The 20,611-nt window shown below is 40.5% G+C and overlaps 1 protein-coding gene across 8 annotated transcripts in view; it reads right to left on the bottom strand.

The window, feature by feature from the left end:
- The window catches only part of Il36b (interleukin 36 beta), a 59,728-nt gene that overhangs the window by 13,903 nt on the left and 25,214 nt on the right, over positions 1 to 20,611 (bottom strand). For 5 of the 8 annotated variants that reach the window (XM_060389678.1, XM_021663006.2, XM_060389680.1 and 2 more), the window contains exons 1-4: positions 6,318 to 6,552; positions 4,614 to 4,692; positions 3,985 to 4,092; positions 265 to 404 (exon numbers count right to left, since the gene is read on the bottom strand). In XM_060389678.1, coding sequence (XP_060245661.1) covers positions 265 to 404; positions 3,985 to 4,092; positions 4,614 to 4,692; positions 6,318 to 6,377 — 387 coding nt within the window. In that variant the 5' untranslated portion in view covers positions 6,378 to 6,552. Of the gene's footprint in view, positions 1 to 264; positions 405 to 3,984; positions 4,093 to 4,613; positions 4,693 to 5,717; positions 5,797 to 6,317; positions 6,553 to 20,611 lie in introns of those variants that run through there. The other 3 variants (XM_060389683.1, XM_060389682.1, XM_021663009.2) reach the window with 2 other exon arrangements.

The following is a 20,611-nucleotide window of genomic DNA, read 5'->3' as shown; positions in this document are numbered from 1 at the left end:
GCACTGTTCCTTCACATTTCAGAAACATTTTCATGGCTTTGATGCTTTGGTTTTTGCAAGATCTATACACTGGGGTTAAAAAACAATTTGTATCTATTCAGTGGCATTGTCACTTATTTGGGGACCAGCCATGTGAGGCTTTCTTCCTTACTCTGAACAGTACACACTCGCAAGGCTATCATTTTTATCATTTTACAACCTGGTAAGGTATCTTAGATAAGAAGTCTATCTGGTTTACTTCTCTTACCAGATGCATTCACTCACCTTAAGCTGCAAAGTGGGTTTGCTGTCAATTTCCATGCAGAAGAGACACAGTTTTTTGTTCTTGATTCCCAGAAAAACGAGATTACCCTTTTCTGTATCTTGGAATTCTGTGTCTCTACATGTCATCACGCTAAGAACAACTAGAAACATAAGGAGAAAAGGGATGATGTGAAACTCCAGGCAGTCTTTTCACCTCCCACCCTGTTATTCTCCCAAATGAGGGGTGGCAAGAATCTTTCTCCATCAAAGCTCCCCATGGTAGCCACATAACAATGATTCTTCCTTGCTTTCCTGAGGCCTTTTTCTTCTTGATATCAGAACCTCAGTTGTCACCTGCACACATTGTTTCCCATTAATAAAATAAAATATCTTATTATCAGCCAGGAGTGGTGGCACATGCCTTTAATCACAGCACTCAAGGAGCAGGCAGGCAGATCTCTGTGAGTTCAAAGCCAGCCTAGTCTACAAAGTGAGTCCAGAAGATCCAAGGCTAAAGAGAAACCCTGTCTCGAAAAAAAAAATTATTATTGTTATTATTATTCTTGCAGCAAAATGTAGTAATATAGTCATGCACTTATGTGTGGCCCATGAAATATGAGGGGAAAGAAATATGCTGTAGGGTTTCAAACTTGTTCTTTAAGAGACTAGACTCACCTGGAAATACTTTATCTGTCACATCTTGTGTAATCTTGTTACTGACATCAAAACTTAAGTGATAGCTTAGGTAAACTTAAGGTTGGTGAAGCAAGAAGATAGAATCCTTAACCTCTGGCAGCATCATAGGACCAATGTAGAGCCCAGCCTGCCCAATCTACTGGTTTATATATGTAAGAAATATACCACTATGTTATTTAAGTTCTCATTGCATGGGTTTTCTGTCACTCGGTTGAATTTAATTATCTAGTAATTTAAGATGAGATTCTCAAGAGTTTGAGCACAGTGCATCTATTTCTTGGAGAAGGACAGGAAACAAATACATTCAACAACTACTTATTAACTAACTATTCACCTGAGACAAAGCACTATGTGGGCATTGGAGATTTGGCTTAGGGTAAGACAGGCATTGTCATTTCCTATAAAATTGATAAACTGTTGAGAAAATGGGCAGTGAAGTAAAGAGAGAAATCACCAAAAAAAACAGATTTGAGGAAAGTAACCAAATCAATAAAAGAGTGGCTAGATTTAGACAAAAGATTCAATAAAGACTTTTCTGCAGAAATGGAATTCAAATCCAGATAGTGAGGTTAAGAGAGAGAACAATCATATGAACTGATGGAAACAGGACAGTGAAGGGGGTCTGAAGGGAGAAGGTAACAGATGTTCACAGATCGGAAGGCAAATGGTACACTTAGGCCACCTCATCTCCTTCTGCACTCTCTCCTGTGAACAGAGACACGCAGACACAATCTTGTTCAATCTCATATATTAAGAAGACTGTTTATGGTACTGCTCTGGAGGGAATGAACAGAACTACCCAAGCAAAATGGAAAGGAGGGCAGCAAGGGAGTTGATGATGGTGGCCCAGGTGGGAGATTGTGTCTTTGAAATGAGGGATATTGTGCACATGGAGTCATCAGTCTTTCCCAATGGGTTGAATCGTCCCTGAATCATGAAGGGTGCCTCCTGCTATTGCACTTGAGTGAACAGAGTGGGTGGTAGTATCATTAATGATGAACCTTTTCAAAAGTTTTTAATAGATTCTCAGTTCCTTTTGAGGGCACACACTACAGATAATGGAGAGGACATGAGTGAAACATTCAGAGGTCTCTGTTGGAAACATAAAAGGTAGAGTGATGAGCAAAGAAGTCATATATAGAACCAAGAGATGAACTTGCCATCCCTTCATGGGGATTACTGCAGACTGAGCTTTGAGGCATTCAACCATTCAGATATTCCTAAGAGAATATAGGACAAAGAAGGCCAAAAGACAAGACAGTAACACACACAAGAATAATTGGTCTTACAAAAAGGGATAAGGAAGGCTGTTCAAGGCCAAGTTATCCATTGTTTTATTTAGTTTAGTGCAACTGGAGGTCCAAGTGATGCAAGAACACAGGTGTGTTCTTTAGGTGCAGGTGTTAAAGATGGTCTTGGAAGATAAACTGACCAAAAACAGGAGTGAAAACTCTTAAAGTCAAATTTCTTTTAAAAATACTATACTATGAATTTTTTACTCATGCATATATTGATATCTTTGGGAAGTAATAATATGTTTCATTTATCATGAAATTAAAGAAGTAAGTTATAAAAAGTTTATTTGAAATTATTACAGTAATACTGTGTGTAGAAAATAACTATTAATACTAATTATGTCTATGGAAAGAGTCCATATGATATTATCTTTCTTTTGTTAAAAATAAATGTATAGCTTTTGTAACAAATTTAAAAGATGATTTAAACTGTATAATAAAGACAATGGAAATAACACATGCTAATTATATATTCAAAGTATATGCAGGAAGCTGCACCAAAGCAGTAAGGAACACTGGCAAACTCTATGCACTTTCCAAGAGTAAGAGTAGCTACTATTAACATTTGGTATCTTTACTTCCAAATATGAAGTTTTGTGTAGCACATATACAAACAGAATACTGTATAAATACATATAAATTACACTTTTGAGGCTAGCTATTATGATATAAAAGTGTCCAAGAATTAAAAGAGACAAGTTTTATAGACAACCTTCCATTGAAATGTCTCCATGATTGGCCCAAGAAAACAGAATGTTGTTATGCTGGAATATGAAATAATCCCCTCAAAGTCTCATATATTGAAGGTTTGAACCCCACTGGTGGCACTATTGAGATGTGATCAGATCATGAGAGTTCTAACTTCATCAATGGATTAATCCATTAATGGGTCCATAGTTGAATGAGCTATTGGACACAGGACTTAACTGGTCACTGATGATGTTTCTTTAAAGCAAGAAGGTTGGAACCTTTCCCCTAGTTTCTGTTGGCCACAAGATGAGTAGTTCTTTTCCACCATAACATCTGTGGGTGTTGACACAGACCTAAAAGAGCAATGAGCTCAGCAAAAAGCATTGAAAACTCTAAAATTATGAGCCCAAATCAGCCTTTTAGAATTTTTTAATTATTTTTGGTGGTGATGAGGATAGCCTGTCATCAAGCTAATGAAAAGCTGACTTAAAAATAAATCATAGCAGAAATAGAATGTGGGAATGAAGAGGTAGTTTTAGTATTAAGACTAGGGACATGATAAAAGAGGTCTACCTGTGGTGGACAAGGTTAAGAAAGGAATTAAATAAAACATGAAGTTAAAAGAAATGAGACAAGGCTGAGGTGAATTTCCTTTTGATGAGAAGGAGTATTGCACCATTATTAGAAGAGGAGATGCTGAGAGAGAAGAGTGTGTAAGTTTGACAGTGGAAAGTAAGAGCATTTGAATCTATGCATATGGGTAGGTTCTAGTTGGAATTTAAATTAATGTTATTCTAAAAAGAAACAGAAATTGTGGTAACACAAGCCTATCCTACTTGCAGATACTTTAGTAAGGGAAATTGGGGTCTCCTTGCACTGTCATTTCTATGTATAGGCTTTCCTTTGTAAATGGGAAACCTTTCTCTTCCTGCATTTCCTCTGAGCATCAATTAGACTGATTACAAGCTAAGGAGCAGCACAAGGCTTGTGCAGGCTCGTGTCCATTTACAGTGGAAGAGACAGCTCTTCTAGAATAACAGTGCCTTCACATGCCACTTACCAGGCTTGACATTGTTGCTGGCAGGAACTGCTATTAAAGAATTTCCAGTCAGGACCCACACCATCTGTTGAGAATCATGGACCCTGTAGGTTCTGGGAAAACTCTGAACTGCCATATAACAGAAAAACAGAAGACACAGGTTTGGATATAATTAGTTCTAAGGTTTGGGGTTCATTCTAATAATAACGAATTCTGAATTTTTGTGATAGATATTGTTTTGAGAAGACGTGGCCATAAGATCAAAGGAAAGGAAATAGGGCAAATCTGGTTTATGAATCAAGATGCAGAAAATAACTGAATACATTCCTGGTTGCAAGAAATGTTCAACGCTTGCCAGTTCTTATGGAGTTATCTCTTCCTGATGTATAAAGTCTCTACGTAGCAACAACAACCCGAACTATTTAACCCAGTCATCAGTATGTTGTTTAATCTTTCTTTACCATCTTAGTCAAAAAGAACATGCAATTCTAACTACAACAAATAAGTGCCTTGAGATTTCAATATGTATGCATATTTCAGCCAGAGCAAATAGATTTGTGGCTAAGAAAATGAAACAGGCCCCTTCAATCCTATTGTCTTTGGTGATATTAGATGGAGATGATCCAAACTAGTTTGAGATTCACACTTACATTCCTTCTTGGCGTCAGAGCTTTTTTGAGAAGGATAAAGTACAGGACCTTGTGGAGAGGAAGCCATCATTGTCTGGCCCTGAGAAACAAAGAGAAAAGAAAAACATTCTTCTCTAAGATGCTCCTAAAATCTTAGAAGAGTTCTTTAGTGAGAGCTTCCCTAAGTCCTCACCCCATAATCACATTCAAATGTTTAATGATGTTTAATATATTTATGTGCATGAGTATTTTGATTGCCTGTATGTATGTGGATGTGTGTGGTGCCTGTGAAGGTCAAGAGAGGAAGTCTGATCCTTTGGAACCAGATTCTCAGATGGTTGTAAGCTGCCCAGTGTGGGTGCTGGGAATTGAACCCTGGTCCTCTGCAAGAACAACAAGTGCTCTTAAGCACTGAGCCATCTTTCCAGCACCCGGATTACTATTTTAAAGTGTGCCTAGAAAGAACATATTTCAAGGCCAGCAAGCCCTGAGTAGAAGCTCCCATCCCTTTAGTGACTGTTGTAGACCTAGGACTCCAGGCTATGACGGCTATGAAATGCCATTCACCATCAATCTGGGTGGTGAGGAGGATCCACTAGCCTGGGAACTTCTTGTGCATCGCATCACCAGGCTCAGAGGAAAGCAGGGTGTGCAATTCCACCTCTGTTCGAGCTCTCCCCACAGCTTGTGGAGGACAGCTTTTCTGGCTTATAAGTCAAGAATTCCTGGGCAGCAAACCTACACCTCTGACTTCTGCATTCCTTTATTCTTCATCCAGAGAGTCATCGCCGCAGATTCTGCATGTGGCCATCCATGGCTATATCAGGAGTTTGTCTCTTAGAACTTTGGTTCTAGGAGACTGGTTAGTAACACCAGGTGTACTAAGTCACCAGTCTCTTAAAATGAGAACCAGTTGCTCACCTCCCTGTAGCTAGGACCCTCAGTGCCTCACTTAAGAATTGTATTTAAGCAAGGAATAAGCAAATTACAAGCAGTACATTGATTATAAGCAACTCTAATTTCTCCAGTACAAGGTAACTTGGGTCAAGGCCACAGCAGCACCTAGAGCTGGACAGAAAACAGTGAAAGGTTTCCTCTCACAAGACTCTGAACAGCAGAAATTACCTTTGTCCAAAAGTTCTTGTCTCTGAGATCAAAGTTATGACTGCAGCTGTATCTACAGGTGCTGAGAGCCAGTCTGGGACTCTGGGACTTTTAATTAGCAAGGCAGCGTCATATCTCCTGACCCTGGGTGTGCCCACGTTAGCAAGAAACCTAGGCTGGCAAGGAGGGCCTGTGAGATTTTGGAGGGGAGGCAGAGAGGCAATACAGGTGTGACTGGTCTGAGCTCCTGGGGCAATTAAAGCAGAGCAAATGCCAGAAACCAATAGTGAGGAAATTCACAGGCTAGAAGTTGAGTCACGGTTGAGAACATGGGTTCTGGACTGCCTTGAAGTACAGGTGTGGCTGTCTTGACTCAGTAAGCAGCATGACACCAAAGCCTTGACTACATTTGATCTGTGGCAAACCCCAGTCCTGCTCTCAGACATTTTACGTATTTAGTATGCCACAACTCCTGAAACCTTATTCTGTTTCTGTTAAAGTTGTAAGAGCTCTCCTTTCCTGAGTAACCTTTTAATCCTCACAATAGCCCTTAACAGTCTGTCAGCCTTTCTCACACAAGAAAACAAACCCCAAGAAAAGGAAAAGAAAAAGAAAACTCACACAACCCGTCACACTGTGCAGCCAAGGGTGAAGACAAGTATTTCTGCTCTTGGGTACCATGTGATGTGTTCACTTTGGGTCTTGATCTTCTGCGAACTGTATTAGCAGAAACACAAGGGAGGCCTTGGGCTTCACTGTGTTGAGAGGAGCAGATGAAGGTGCTAGGAAAGACTTTCAGGTGTATGATTTCCTGACTCTGCAGCACAAGTCTGACACAGCCTGGTAATAGGAGGAAATCATCACACCTGAGGTAATGTGAATCAGTGCTAAAAGAAATCCACCCATTCTGCTCCAAAATTTCTCGTAGGGCATTCCGAAGGGTGGATCATGTTCATAATTCTCTAAAATCCACCACTGAGTCTTCTCCTTGGAATCTTGCAATAGGCCCTTTCTACTGTCCCTAGCTGTACTGATTTAACTGAGAAACCTGTGCTGACACAGAGGGCCTGTGAAACTCTGGAGGGGAGGCAGGGAAGCAACACAGGTGTGACTGGTCAGACCTCCTGGAGAAACAAAAGCAGAGCAAACACCAGGAAACCGCTTTTCCTCCCCAGCTATGACCAGGATGAGCTAGAAATACGGTCATTTTGTTTCTCTGCCCAAAACTCTCGAAAGGTGTCACTTCCTGGTAGGACACCCAGAGCTCTCACCATGGTCACCTCAGCCCCCAGGACCCACCCCTGCTTTCTTTCCTTGCTGCTTCTGCTCCTACCCTAGGATTTCTGTGGCTTCAGTTCACACTGGATTGCTGCTAATTCTCTCAGATTGTTGCTATTTGAGTCCCTGATTTTGCATTTAGCTCTCATGTTTCTTTGCAAAAAAACCTCACCATTACAGGGGTTTTATTAAATAACAGATCATTGTTTTCTGTCTAGGATGATGGAGGCTACTCTTGTTGATTTCTTGCCCGAGTCTGAAATTCAACTTTTTTTTCTCAGAAGTACTGAATATTTTGTATCACTATTATTATTTGGGAGAGGAATATACAATTTATTCTGAGCTACAATTAAGGTATTTGGAAAGAACTTGATCCTTATGAACTTGCTGTTAAGATTTGAAAGGTAGACATGCAAGCATTTGGTCTAAGACTAATTGTTTTCTATTACTTAAATAATGTGCCCAATCCTTTCTGAATTATTATCTTTCCAGACAGTATGCTTCCTAATCTTTTAGAATGTTTTTATTCGCAGCCTTAGGAACAAGAGAAGTGGGAACCAGATCATTATACAAAATCCTTATAATACATTTTTTTAATGACATGAGATAATTTGAAGTTAGCCTCAATAATTAAGAACACATGAGGTCAAGGGTAACCAATAAAAGATGTAAAGATATAAATAATAAGTGGATTCATAAGTTAAATCATAAAACAATGCTAATATAAGAAAAGGCAAAAGATGGTAGGGGAAGCACAGATGGAACAAACAGAAAATAGCTATGGTGATATTAATCCAGCCACGTCAGTGTAGGTGCTATAAACTCACGATTCAAAGACTGAGTTTTCCAGATGGCATAAAAAAATGCAAGTTCTAGTTAGGCATGGTGGTTTGTGCCCATTATGCCAGCGTTTGGGAGATTGAAGCAGAGGTATGCCACAGGGTTGAGGCTAGCCTGGGATTGATTGTAAGTTGCAGGGTGGACCAGACTAGGGAACACCCTGTCTGAAAAAAAAATCATAACTGCAAGAAACCTGATTAAAAATCTAAAATATAAAGACATAGATGAAAGTGAAGTGGCTGTGATATCACATAAATGCTGAACGAAAGAAAATTTTACTGGCTGTATCAATACAAGAAAAACTAGGTTAACAAGGAATGGAGAAGAATGTTTTATGGTGCTAAAGGTATCAAATATCCTCCCAAACATAGAACAACTTTAAATGTGTATTACCACTCCTTTCTTTTAGTTACACTTTATTAACGTTGTATCCCAGCTGTATCCCGCTCCCTCATCTCCTTCCTGCCCCTTTCCAAGTCCACTGATAGGGGAGGGCCTCCTCCCCTTTCATCTGACCATGGTTTATCAGGTATATTAAGGACTGGCTGCAAAGTCCTCCTCTGTAGCCTAGCAAGGCTGCTCCTTCCTCGGGGGGAGGAGGGATGTCAAAGAACCAGCCATTGAGTTCATGTCAGAAATAGTCTCTGTTCCCCTTACTAGGGTATCCACTTGGATACTGAGCTACCATGAGCTATATCCAAGCAGGGGTTCTAGGTTATATCCATACATGGTCCTTGGTTGGAGAAACAGCCTCATAAAAGACCCCTGTGTTAGTGAGGACTGCTGAATGAGATAAGATACCTAGACCAAAGTGGCATTTGTACAGCACTCCACTTGATGGCTGCAAGAAATATCCTAGTCCTAGGAAAAGGGAGTGAGGGAAAAGGAAGGAGGATGGTTAAATAATACTAAAAATATTTGAAAAATCCACAGGAAATCATACTATTTTCTGGTTACACAAATTACATATAATATATAGATTTGTATGTTTATGTATATATGTGTGAATATACATATATAGTATATATAATTTAATTGAGGTTATATTAACTAGGGTGACAATACTCCCCTCTAAACCATAGACTATCTAACATAAACCCCAATGCAAATCATGGGAAACTTTCTTTTGAGTTGTTGGTCAAGAGAATCTAAGAGACTCACAAAACATGGGCTGTTGCCATAGCTCTTGGTGCTTTTGAGAGAGAGACGGTAAGATTCTATTGTTAAAGATAGCACACACTTCAGCCATAGGACTGGGAGAAATTTATCTACATCTGGCCTGGATGCCTTCTCCCTCAGAATCAACTCTCAGTATTGGAAGGCATCGTGGGCACTATTAAGGAAGAAAAGCAATCATTAGTCCTATCTGGCTATAATCCTATGAACCACAATGACCAGCATGGCAAAATATATCAAAGGGTGCAATACAATAGTCTTGCTTATATCCTGGTTTACCAATAGCCTTAAAAATAGACTAAAAAAAAAAAAGTTGAGGCCATGAACCCTATAATTTCTTTTTTTTTTTAATACAGCATTCTGCCTGCATGTGTACTTGCAGATCAGAAGAAAGCACCAGATTACATAATAGATGATTGTGAGCCACCATGTGGTTGCTGGGAATTGAACTCGGGACTTTTGGAAGAACTGCCAATGTTCTTAATCTCTGTGCCATCTCTCTAGCCCAAACCCTACAATTTCTAATTGCATCTAAATATCTATCCCTACATCCGCCTATAAGTACCTCACCCCTCATCAAAGAAGCTTCTTTTTGCACCAGATGGAGATCATCACAGAAAAACACAACTGGTCAAAGGGCAGAAAACAACAGATTATGGGTACCTGTCCTTGATTAACATCTTTTACAACATAACCCCTACACTTAAGGCTCAGAGAACATCACAGAAGAGAGAGGCAGAAAGACTGTAGTTACCAGAGGACCAGAACATCTGCTCAAGACAGTCTCTTCAAAAAGAAAAGTAGGCACGAAGTGGGAGGCTAAGGAGGAGGGGGGGGGAACTGAAATGAATCCAAATGAATGCATTGAATACAATCAAGATGCCTTGTATTAAATTCTCAAATAACTAATTAAAATATATTATTAAAAATAAAACTTTAAAAAATTTAAAGAGAATAAAAATTACCATAGGATCTAGCAATTTCATTTCTGGGTTTAAATTAGAAAGGATCAAGAGCAAAGGTAAATCTTCATGTTTGTTTTTTATAATTTTAATTTATTTTTATATTAATCACAGGTTATTTACTTTGTATCCCAGCCATAGCCCCCTCCCTCATTCCCTCCCAATCCCACCCTCCCTCTCTCATCTCCTCTCTGTCCCTTTCCAAGTCCACTGGTAGGGGAGGTCCCCCTCCCCTTCCATCTGACCCTAGCTTATCAGGTATCTTCAGGACTGGCTGTAATGTCCTCCTCTGTGGTCTAGCAAGGCTGCTTCTCCCTCGGGAGGGGAGGGGGAGTCAAACAGCCAGCCATTGAGTTCATGTCAGAAACAGTCCCTGTTCCCCTTACTAGGCAACCCACTTGGATACTGAGCTACCATGGGCTATATCCAAGCAGGGGTTTCAGGTTATGAAATTGAAAAGCTTCTGTAAAGCAAAGGACACTTGTTAGAACAAAACGACAGCCTACAGACTGGGAAAGGATCTTCACCGACCCTATATCTGGCAAAGGGCTGATATCCAAAATATATAAAGAACTAAAGAAGTTAAAAAGCAATAAATCAAGCAATCTAAATAAAAAATGGGGTATGGAGCTAAACAGAGAATTCTCTGTAGAAGAGTATAGAATGGCAGAGAAACACTTAAAGAGATGCTCAATGTCCTTAGCCATCAGGGAGATGCAAATCAAAACGACCCTGAGATTTCACCTTACACCCATCAGAATGGCTAAGATCAAAACCTCAAGTGACAACACATGCTGGGGAGGTTATGAGGAAAGGGGAACCCTCCTCCATTGCTGGCAGGAATGAAAACTTGTACAACCACTCTAGAAATCAATCTGGCACTTTCTCAGACAATTAGGAATAGTGCTTCCTCAAGATGCAGCTATACCACTCCCAGGCATATATCCAAAAGATGCTCAAATACACAACAAGGACATTTGCTCAACCATGTTTGTAGCAGCTTTATTCATAATAGCCAGAACCTGAAAACAACCCAGATGTCCATCAACAGAGGAATGGATACAGAAATTGTGGTAGTTTTACACAATGGAACACTACTCAGCAATTAAAAACAAGGAAATAATGAAATTTGGAGGCAAATGGTGGGATCTAGAAAAAAAATCTTAATGTTTGTAACAGGGTTATTTACAGCAGCCAGAAGGAAGCAATCCAACCACATTCCCTAACTGACAGGCGAGTGAAGAAAGTATGGTGTATACATTGAGGGACATTTAGACTTACAAAAGAATGCCATTGATATATTTGTTAGCCTTGACAACATGACAATGAGGAAACAGGCCACTTACTAAAGGACAAACTGAAAGTCTACTTGTCTGAAGCGCCCAGGTAGCCAAATTTAAAAAGTAGAGTGAAGCTTGTCAGGGAGCTGGAGGTGGGGAAGAGGAGTGTGGATGTTTGTTGAATGAGTGTCAGTTTTGTGAGAGAAAAAAAAAATTCTGAACCTAGATAATGCTGAAGTCTGCAGAACAACATGCATGAAAATGTAATGCCATTGTACTTGTAAGATTGTTTAAAACAACAACCCCGGTGTTAAGTATATTTTATTATAAATTAAAACCAATTGTGTGAATTATATATGGCAATATGGAGCATGTTTCCAACAGTGACATCTGGAAACGTGATACTGTGGTTCTTCAGAGGAACAGAATAAATATAATGTATATAATTATAGAAATTATTATTCTGAAATACATGAGGAAGTTCAGAAACCTGTATCAATTTCCAAAAGCAAAGAGCAAGTGAGAAACGGGTGAGTGTAGTCTCTTAGCCTCTGTGACCACCAGCAGATGGCTAATGAAAACGTGGACATATACTCAATGGAATTTCATTGATCTGTAAAGAAAAGTGATGTTTGTAGGAAAATGGAAGGATCCTGAAAGTGAATAGTGAGATGGTCCAAACTCAAAGACAAAAATTGCATATTCTTGCTCATACATAAACTCTTACTGGTAATAGATATAAATATGCATACATATACATGTATAATTATGTGTGTGTGTGTGTGTGTGTGTATAGTGTGTATATATGATTACTAGAAAAGAAACCAAGTGGGGGTAAAAATGGTTAAGGAAGAGCAAAAAGATACATGTGGTATGAAAGAGGAAAGTACTTGGGGAAGATTATAAAAAGGAACATGAGCTGGGGTAGGCAGACAAGGGGAAGCAGAATGTATTAAAACTCTTTGTTCAAAAATGCCATAATAATATCTAATACCTTTCGTGATAATTAAAATTTGCTTAATTAAAAAAGTCTGTCACGGAGGATCATGTGATGCTCCCATACTTCCCCCTTAGTGCCAGGCCTTGTTCACGAAGTCAGGAGCTGCTGCACCCTCAGGCTGAGTCTCTGTGGCTATGGGTGCTCCCTGTCTGGGTGGACTGTTCAGATCTTTTGCAGAAACATGGAAAAGTAGGAGGGAAGACAATCAAGTGGCTGCTGGGATGTGCGCTAAGCGCCGCCGCCTATCCAGTTTATCCCGGATGACAGCGCCCTCTCCTGTTCAGTATGAGACTGGCAGCTCAGCCTGCTTTCCTATCCAGCTCAGACCAGGGTGAATGGAGCCAAACTTTTCCTGACCCAGCAGCTTTTGTTTTCCAGTTATAGATTATTTCTATTTAATATTAGGTTCCTCTCAGCAATGGATAAATATTACAATCCGTGGGAGCGTCCTTAGTGTCTGGAGACTGCTGAGGTATTTATTACAAGGGAAGTTAGTGCCTGAACCTGCTTCATAGGTTCTTCCCTGGATCTTGGGTACCTGTGGTAGCCCTTGCTCTTGGTGACTCAGTCAGGAGAAACTACTGTAGGTGTTAGCCTACATGTCATGCCCAGTCCTCACCAGTAGAACTGGCTATTCCCTTCATCACCACCTCCACCTCTCTCTACCTACGTCCCCTACCGGGCCACGACGGTGCCAGCTGAAGCGCTGGGACCCCACCCAACAGCTACCCTCTGTCTCATGGTCACCCAGTGTTTCTCAAGTCTGTTCTCTAAAGTTGTTCCCACACACCCAACCCCATTTCCCTACAGGATGATTTTATGGTGTACCTTAATGAAGGAAGGAGTCAAGGGTTATAAGACAGCTTCTGCTCAAATCTCCATGTTCTGTGCCTCAGAACACGTCTTCTGGGCCTTCATTCATCAAAGCCACCCCAGTGAGGAGCCTCCCTACCCACAAGGTAGCATATTGCTGTGCTGAGTACAGCCTCCTTTCTTCAAATGAGCTGTGTTGTTTTGTTGTTTCTGAAGCCCCAGCCTTTTCTTAGCCCCTTGGTTCTCTGGGGAGACAGACTCTTGCCAGTCTTGTGTCTTGGGTCTTAGTTCTGCCATTTTATCTGTCTCCACTCTGCTTAATTCTATAATCTACAGAGTTTTTCTGCATTGAGGAATGTCAGCTAGTTGGCATGGAATTAAACTTCCACATCAGGTCTACATACTGTTATTTTTATGAGTGTAGGTGAGACTTTTCTACTAATAAAGATAGCTCTTGTTTCTATGACTGATGACAAGAGTTGACTGTCCTTTAACAGAGTGCTTGGCCCAGTAACTATGTAGCCAAAGCTAACCCTTCCTGTCAGAGATTTGAAAACCCAATAGCAAATCCTGCAATCATTTAGCAGTTGGGGGGTGGGGGGGACTGCCCAAGCACATGCAGGGTGGCATTTGGTCTTGAAACCTGCCTCAGATTGAAGTCAAAGTAAGGTTGGCCTCTACTATGTTCCTTTTAATACTCAGGAGGAATGAAGAAGAGGTGGGGAAACCTAGAGAATGGGAAATTTTGACCAGAATCTGTACTATGTGCTGAACCAGCTTTTTCGAGGCTCTACCTCACTCAGTCCACACATCTCGGTGAAGAGGAAATCACCTCTTTATACAAGAAACAAAAGTTGGCAGGATGATACGTTGTACCAGAGAGATGAAACAAGTCCCCAGAACTATGATGGAAATAGTGAAGACTACACTGGTGGTGATCCTACTGGTGGTGAAGCCACTGCTCTTGGCGGTGATAGTACAGCTGGCATTCAAATTCCTGCTGTGTGCCAGGTACTAAACACACAGACTAACACAATAATATTATTATCATTTTTTAAATTCTCACTTTATATATAAAAATTCTAAAATGCCTTAGGGGTTCTACAGCTGTAAAGAGACACTATGACCAAAGCAACTCTTATAAAGCTTAATTAGGGCTGGCTAACAGTTCAGAGGCTTAGTCGTTGTCATCATGGCAATCATGGCAGGACACAGGCAAACATCGTGCTGGAAAAGTACCTCAGAATTCTACATCTGAATTGTCAGGCAGCTGGAAGAGAGAGCACCACTAGGCCTGGCATGAGGATCTGAGATCTCAAAGCCTATCTCCAGTGACACACTTCCTCCAAAAAAGCCACGCTTTCCCCAGCAAGCCCACACCTTCAAACACTGCCACTCCTTATGAGTCGAGGGGGGCCATTTTCTTTCAAACCGCTACAATAAAGATTAAGTAACTTGACCAATATTCTAGAAAGTGACAGATTTAGACTGACTTGATCTGACATAGCTTATACATATGGCCATGTAGTAAATAGTTGTTTTTTTTTTTTTTGCAGATAACAGTATCAGTAACAAATTTTTATATTTGTTTTCATAACGTAAATGCAGCCATAAGCAATATTTCAACAAATAAACTTGGCTGTATCACAGTAAAACTTTATTCATAAAACAAGAAGTAGTGAGCTGATCTTGGCCCAAAAGCCAAAGTTTTCTAGCCCATGTTCTTTAAAAAAAAATTAAAAATAAAATAGAAGGAGGAGTTGTTATAAAGCCCTTAATCCTAGCACTTGGGAGGCAGTGTCGACAGATTTCTATGAATTTGAGGCCAGCCCAGTCTACAAGTGAACTTTAGGCAAGCCAGGGCTACACAGCAAAATTATTCTGTCTCAAACAAACAAAAAGGTTTTTTATTTGTATTCCTGGGTATGTGTATGTGTATAATGTGAGTGCAGGGTCCATGGGTTCTAGAACTCAGGATTAGGTTCCATGGAACTAGAATTACAAATAGTTAGAACCTGCCTGATGTAGGTGCTAGAAAGTGAATCCTGGTCTCCTGCAAGAGCTGCAAGAGTTCTCAACCACCGGCACATCTCTCCAGATCTCCAGCCCATATTCCTAACTGCTTCAAAACAAACAAACAAATAAATAGATGCTCAAAATATTCCTGGTAAATAAAATAATAAACATAAAACATTACACAACTCTTTAACCTTTATAATGTGAGAAAGGATTCATCCTGGTACAGTACCGGGGCAAAGAAACACATTCTTAAACTGAGACCATCCAAAGGGCCTAGGTTTCATTTATGCACAGAACTGACAGGAAAAACCTCCCCTAATGTGAGTTTAGCATCCAGAAGTATTAGGCAGGGGAATTCAGTAGATACTATCACATTTGGTGATTTATACAATAGGCTAAATGGTGATGAGTACCTCAGGGGGAAAAAATTAAGAACAGTGAGGAGAATGTAGGAGCACAAAATAGATGAGTCAGAGACCTAGAAGAGAAAAGAGCCACGCTAATGCATTAGTGCAGAGCTCACTGGGCAAGGAGATAAGTCAGTAAAGAGGTCCTGGCTTGGTCAAGCACAAGAAAAAGGCCCACGTTGGTGGCTCTTACTGTCTTTAATAAGGACAGGGAGGGGCTAATGAGAGCCTAACTTTGTAGAGTATTGGAGGATGTTTTTGTGCATTGTGTATACAAATGCTTTTTCTGTGCCCAGAGATCTGGTTGCAGTCTGGACTTTGGCATTGTCATTATTATGAAGCATTTCCTGTCCTGGTATATTGTGAACATTGTTCTCCATTACCTTCTGATTGGACAAATAAAGAGCTACACAGCCAATAGCTGGGCAGAAGAGAAGGGCAGGATAAGCCCAGGGAGAGGGTCTCAGGTCGAGACCAGAGGGAGGAGAAATCATCATCAGAACACAGATGAAGAAGGAGCAGGAAATGGGCCCCTTCACTGGGAAGTAGGCCAGGCCACTATTGGTGGGTTAGAATAGCTGAGTATCTACCTAACTATAGTATCTGAAGCTTTTTAAGAAACAAAAGGTCTCCCTGTCGTTATTTAGAGCAAGGGTGGGCACAGAAACAAATCTTGCATTTTACATCGAAGTCTTATAAACAAAATGAGTGTTTCTCTTATTCAAAGTGCTAAAGAGACCAGAAAAACAAGGCTCAGCTCGGGTAGTAAAAGGATTACTTTGACACTACTTGGTGTCAGAAGCATTGGACTCAGGTTTCTTAGTCTCAATGTTTACTTTATTACAATCAGGAAATGTAATGAATCTTTTTGTGTCTGATTGCACATTCATAAAACAGATGAAAGTATTATCCACACAAGTATGAGAATATGAAAGAAAAAAGTCAGGCAAACCATTAACCTAACTCCAGGGGGCCCTGAGATGTTTGCGCTTACAAGCTCATGAAGTAGACACACTTTGTTATCTTTATTTCTCTCCCTTCAAAGTTACTGCCATTCTCACAAAGGTAGTGATGAGTCACCTGGCAGACATTGCCCCCTCCCAAATGTGACATGATCTAGACATATGAAGACTATAAATAATTGAGATGTTTGCTGAGAAGGAAAGAAAAACCACTGAATATTGTGGAGAATGAAAAAACAACAGAAACACAATCTTCCAGTTATACTAGTTAATAATTATATGTAACAAATGAGCCCCAAGCAAGAAACACCTATTATTCCACATAATCCTGTGATCTTGAATCGGACAGTTCCTTCAGCAGCCTCTTGCGAGGTTGCAGACACTGAAAGGCTCAACTGTGGAGAATGATCTGCCTGTGAGCTTGGTCCTCACAGAGTGATGGCATAAGACCTCGCCTGCACTGCGTGGCGCTGCGACCTGCAGGGCTTTGGGACTGACCTGACCAGGGCAACAGGGACTGAAGAAACGATAGACACACATACAGAAAAGATGGCACTGATTGGACCATGCGTCCTGATGGAGATGAGCCAGTAGATGGGAAATTTAGTATGTTTATCACACACAGCTGAGCAAGGAAGCTGTGTGTGATAAACATACTAAATTTCATGGTACACAGCTGTAGGAGGAGACTAATCTAGCCAGGAGTCTCTGTAGGGGAGCAGTTCCAGGCTGCAGAGATGAGGAAGCTGTGGTTGATACTTTCTGAACACAGTGTTTGCAGCTAAATGTCAATTGTCTGTCAACATCCATATTTAGACCAAGGGAAGGCCTTGTTAGTTCCGTAAATCTGAGGCTTTTGATTCTTGACACGGCTGTGCTTGTGTCAACAATACACATTCACTCAGGTCATCATCTCTGCAAAGTGTGGGCCTCTCTGTGGGGTCACTTGAGTGTCTTTGTCATATAGCAGCTGACTTCCCCCAGGTGAATAATCCAGGAACAAGCAAGGAGGAAGCTGCATTGCCTCTTAGGTTCCAGTTTCAGAAGTGACACACTATTTCCCACCACAGACCGTGTTTGCTGGAAATAAGGCAAGAGATTAGCCTCTTGAGGGAAGGCGAATGAAACCATCTCTTGTGGATATATGAGAATTTTCTTTGTTAATAGGTTTCTATATGACATTTTCATGTGTGGATATTGCTATACTTTGCTCATACTCACTTTCTTATATTATCCCTACTCTATGACAAGCCCCCTCTTAAATATTCAAGAATCCATGGACATATGTTAAATTTACCCAAGCTACTTTTTTGTTGCCTGATTTTAAAGGAAAGAAGGAATATTTGACTCAACTCTAAAGCCTGGAAAGTCAAGTTTGGCATTTACATCTTGCTGGTGAAGATGCTTCAGAAACCCAGGAGAGAAAGTTAGGACACTGTGCAGTCAAAGAGGCATATGCAGGAGACAGAGCTAAACTGCCTTTTATAATGGATCCACAGGTTAGATCAACTCATGAACCTGACAATCCTTAACTAGATTACCTCATTCCTCTGCCCTCAGGGCTTTATAACTTTTCAAAGGTCCCAACTATTCCTACTTCTTAATATTCATAATAAGGATTAAATTTCAGCATGAGTTTGCATTTCATGTGTGTTCATTAGTTACATAAAGTAATAGATTACATCATAGCATTTCCATACATGCATATAATATGCTTTAATCATAAATATTCTATGACCCTTTATGATCTCTTCTTCTTTTCTGCTCCCATCCCCAACAACCCCTTTTACTTTCTTGTTCTTTTCAGCTAGCTAGATTTCACGGGTCAGAAATTATGCACTACTTGTCTTTATGAGATTGGTTTATTCTGCTTAACATGATAAGCTCCAGTTCCATCTTTTCCTTTAGGAAAATAATTTTATTATTGTTCCTGACAGAATAAGGATCCCATAGTGTGTGTACACCACATTTTCTTCATCCATTCACTCACTGAGCATTGCCTAGGCTGATTCTATAGCTTGGATATTGTGACTAGTGTAGAAATAAACACGAGCATACATTTCAATGGAGATATTGAACCCTAGACATACACTGAGATCTAACCAATAGAAATCAGCAACTCAAACTAAGAGATATGCTCTGGAGAGATCTCATCGTTAGTGAGGCCTGTTTCACGTTGTTCCAGAAGGAAATCCAAACCCCATACTGACATAATTTTCTTTTTGTATGCAGAGACTTTGTTATTAAAGGTTGTGCATCCTTCCATTCATTCATCCGTGTGGATCCTTACATTTCACAGCAACAACGCCGGTAGAATCATCCCTGCTTGCACACCCCTGCAAGCTTGCCACATCCTTGCAAACCAGCCACACATGGATGTCCTTCTGTCTCAGGAAGGAAGTGCAGACAGCTGAATTAGAGCTTCATGTCAGTGTTCACTGGACACTTGGGCCCAGTTCACCAGAGCAAAGGTGGCTTGGACAGATGAAATTATGACTATTTTGAAATTTTACTTTATATTTTTGAGATTTGATACTGGAATACTGTATTTATATCACGTCTATTCCTGTTCCTCCCTGTAACTACACCCATATGCCTTCTCTTTTCTCTCAAATTCATGACTATTTCTTCTAACACACACACAGTATACTTAGTCTGTTTAATGTTGCTTGTATGTACATGCATTTAGGACTGACCATTTGGGGCTAACATATTGGGGTGGTCTTACTTATGAAAAATTTAGTTCTCTAATTCTCAGCAGCTTTGTCTGCCTATAGTTCTTCATCTCGGAGTAGGGCCTTATGAATTTTCTCATCCACAATGGCATGTCAACTGGTATAGTCACTACGCAGGTCTTGTTTGGACAACTACATCATTGAGATTTCTTGGGTACAGTATCCCTGTCATGGATAGAAGACACTAACTCACAGCAGGTGTCCTGGCTCTCTGGCTTCTTTAGGTAAAACAATATTGTCTTGTTGGACAGATAAAACTCTACCTTGTCTATGGCTGCTTCTTCCTGGAATTCTGTTTTATTTCTGCAAATATTATAGTGTTGTTTCTACTTAGTCAATCAATAGTCCATCTGATAATTTTGCATAAGCCTCTACATTAAATGCTTCTACATTAAATGCTTGCCACAATAACACTTGGATAGTTCTCGGTAGAATTCAAACTTTTAACATTTTTGTTATGCACTGATCCTTAGCTTTACTTCTGCTACAGTTTGTGGAGGTTTTAAAACATATTAATTATTTTATAACTACATATTATTTTACTAAGCAGGTAGTTAAGACAAGCAGAGTAGAGAATCATAGAGTCTTGTCACCCTGGCATTCAATATCAAAATCAGGCAAGCAAACACACCCCGCTTCAGGAAGGACCAATGCAGTATACATAGTATATATGCACCTATACTATGGCTACACATAAAATACTATGTAGCTATTCAAACTTATGATGTCATTATCATGTTTGGTACAGAAGATAGTCTGCTATGTTCCTACATAAAGATGGAGGTTGGCAAGAAGCCAAGTAACAAGGAGGACCCTATAAAGGATGCTTAATTCTCATTCAGAAGGGCAAATAGAATAAACACTGGAAGTGGTTGACAAGAGGGAACAGGACAGGAGCTACCACAGATGTCCTCTGAAAACTCCACCCAGCAGGGGATCAAAGCAGATGCTAAGACTCACAGCCAAACCTTGGGCAGAGCACAGGGAATCACAAGAAAATGTGGGGGAATAGATGGACCCAGAGGGGGCAGGATCTCCATAAGAAGACTAACAGGCCTGCAGAGACTGATGCACCAAGCAAGGACCATGCATGGAGAGGACCTAGACCCCTGCTCAGAGGTAGCTGAGATGCAGCTCAGTCTCCATGTGAGTTCCCTAGTAAGGGAAGCAGGAGCTGTCTCTGACATGGACTCTATTGCCAACTCTTTAATCACTTTCCCCTAGTGGAGGTTCTTGCCAGGCCACAGAGGAAGAGGATGCAGCCAGTCCTGATGAGACTTGATAGGCTAGGATCAGATGGTAGGAGAGAGGGCTCCTCCTTTCTGAGGACTGGGAAGGGGACATAGGGGAGGTAGAGGGAGGAAGGGTCGGATCAGGATGAAATGAGAGAGGGGGTTACAATCAAAATGTAAAGTGAATACAAATTTAAATAAAAAACAAAAT

Source organism: Meriones unguiculatus, chromosome 8 (assembly GCF_030254825.1).
Source record: "Meriones unguiculatus strain TT.TT164.6M chromosome 8, Bangor_MerUng_6.1, whole genome shotgun sequence".
NCBI classification, from domain to species: Eukaryota; Metazoa; Chordata; class Mammalia; order Rodentia; family Muridae; genus Meriones; species Meriones unguiculatus.
The sequence above is the reverse complement of the archived record's forward strand: the minus strand, read 5'-3'. Positions and strand labels throughout refer to the sequence as shown.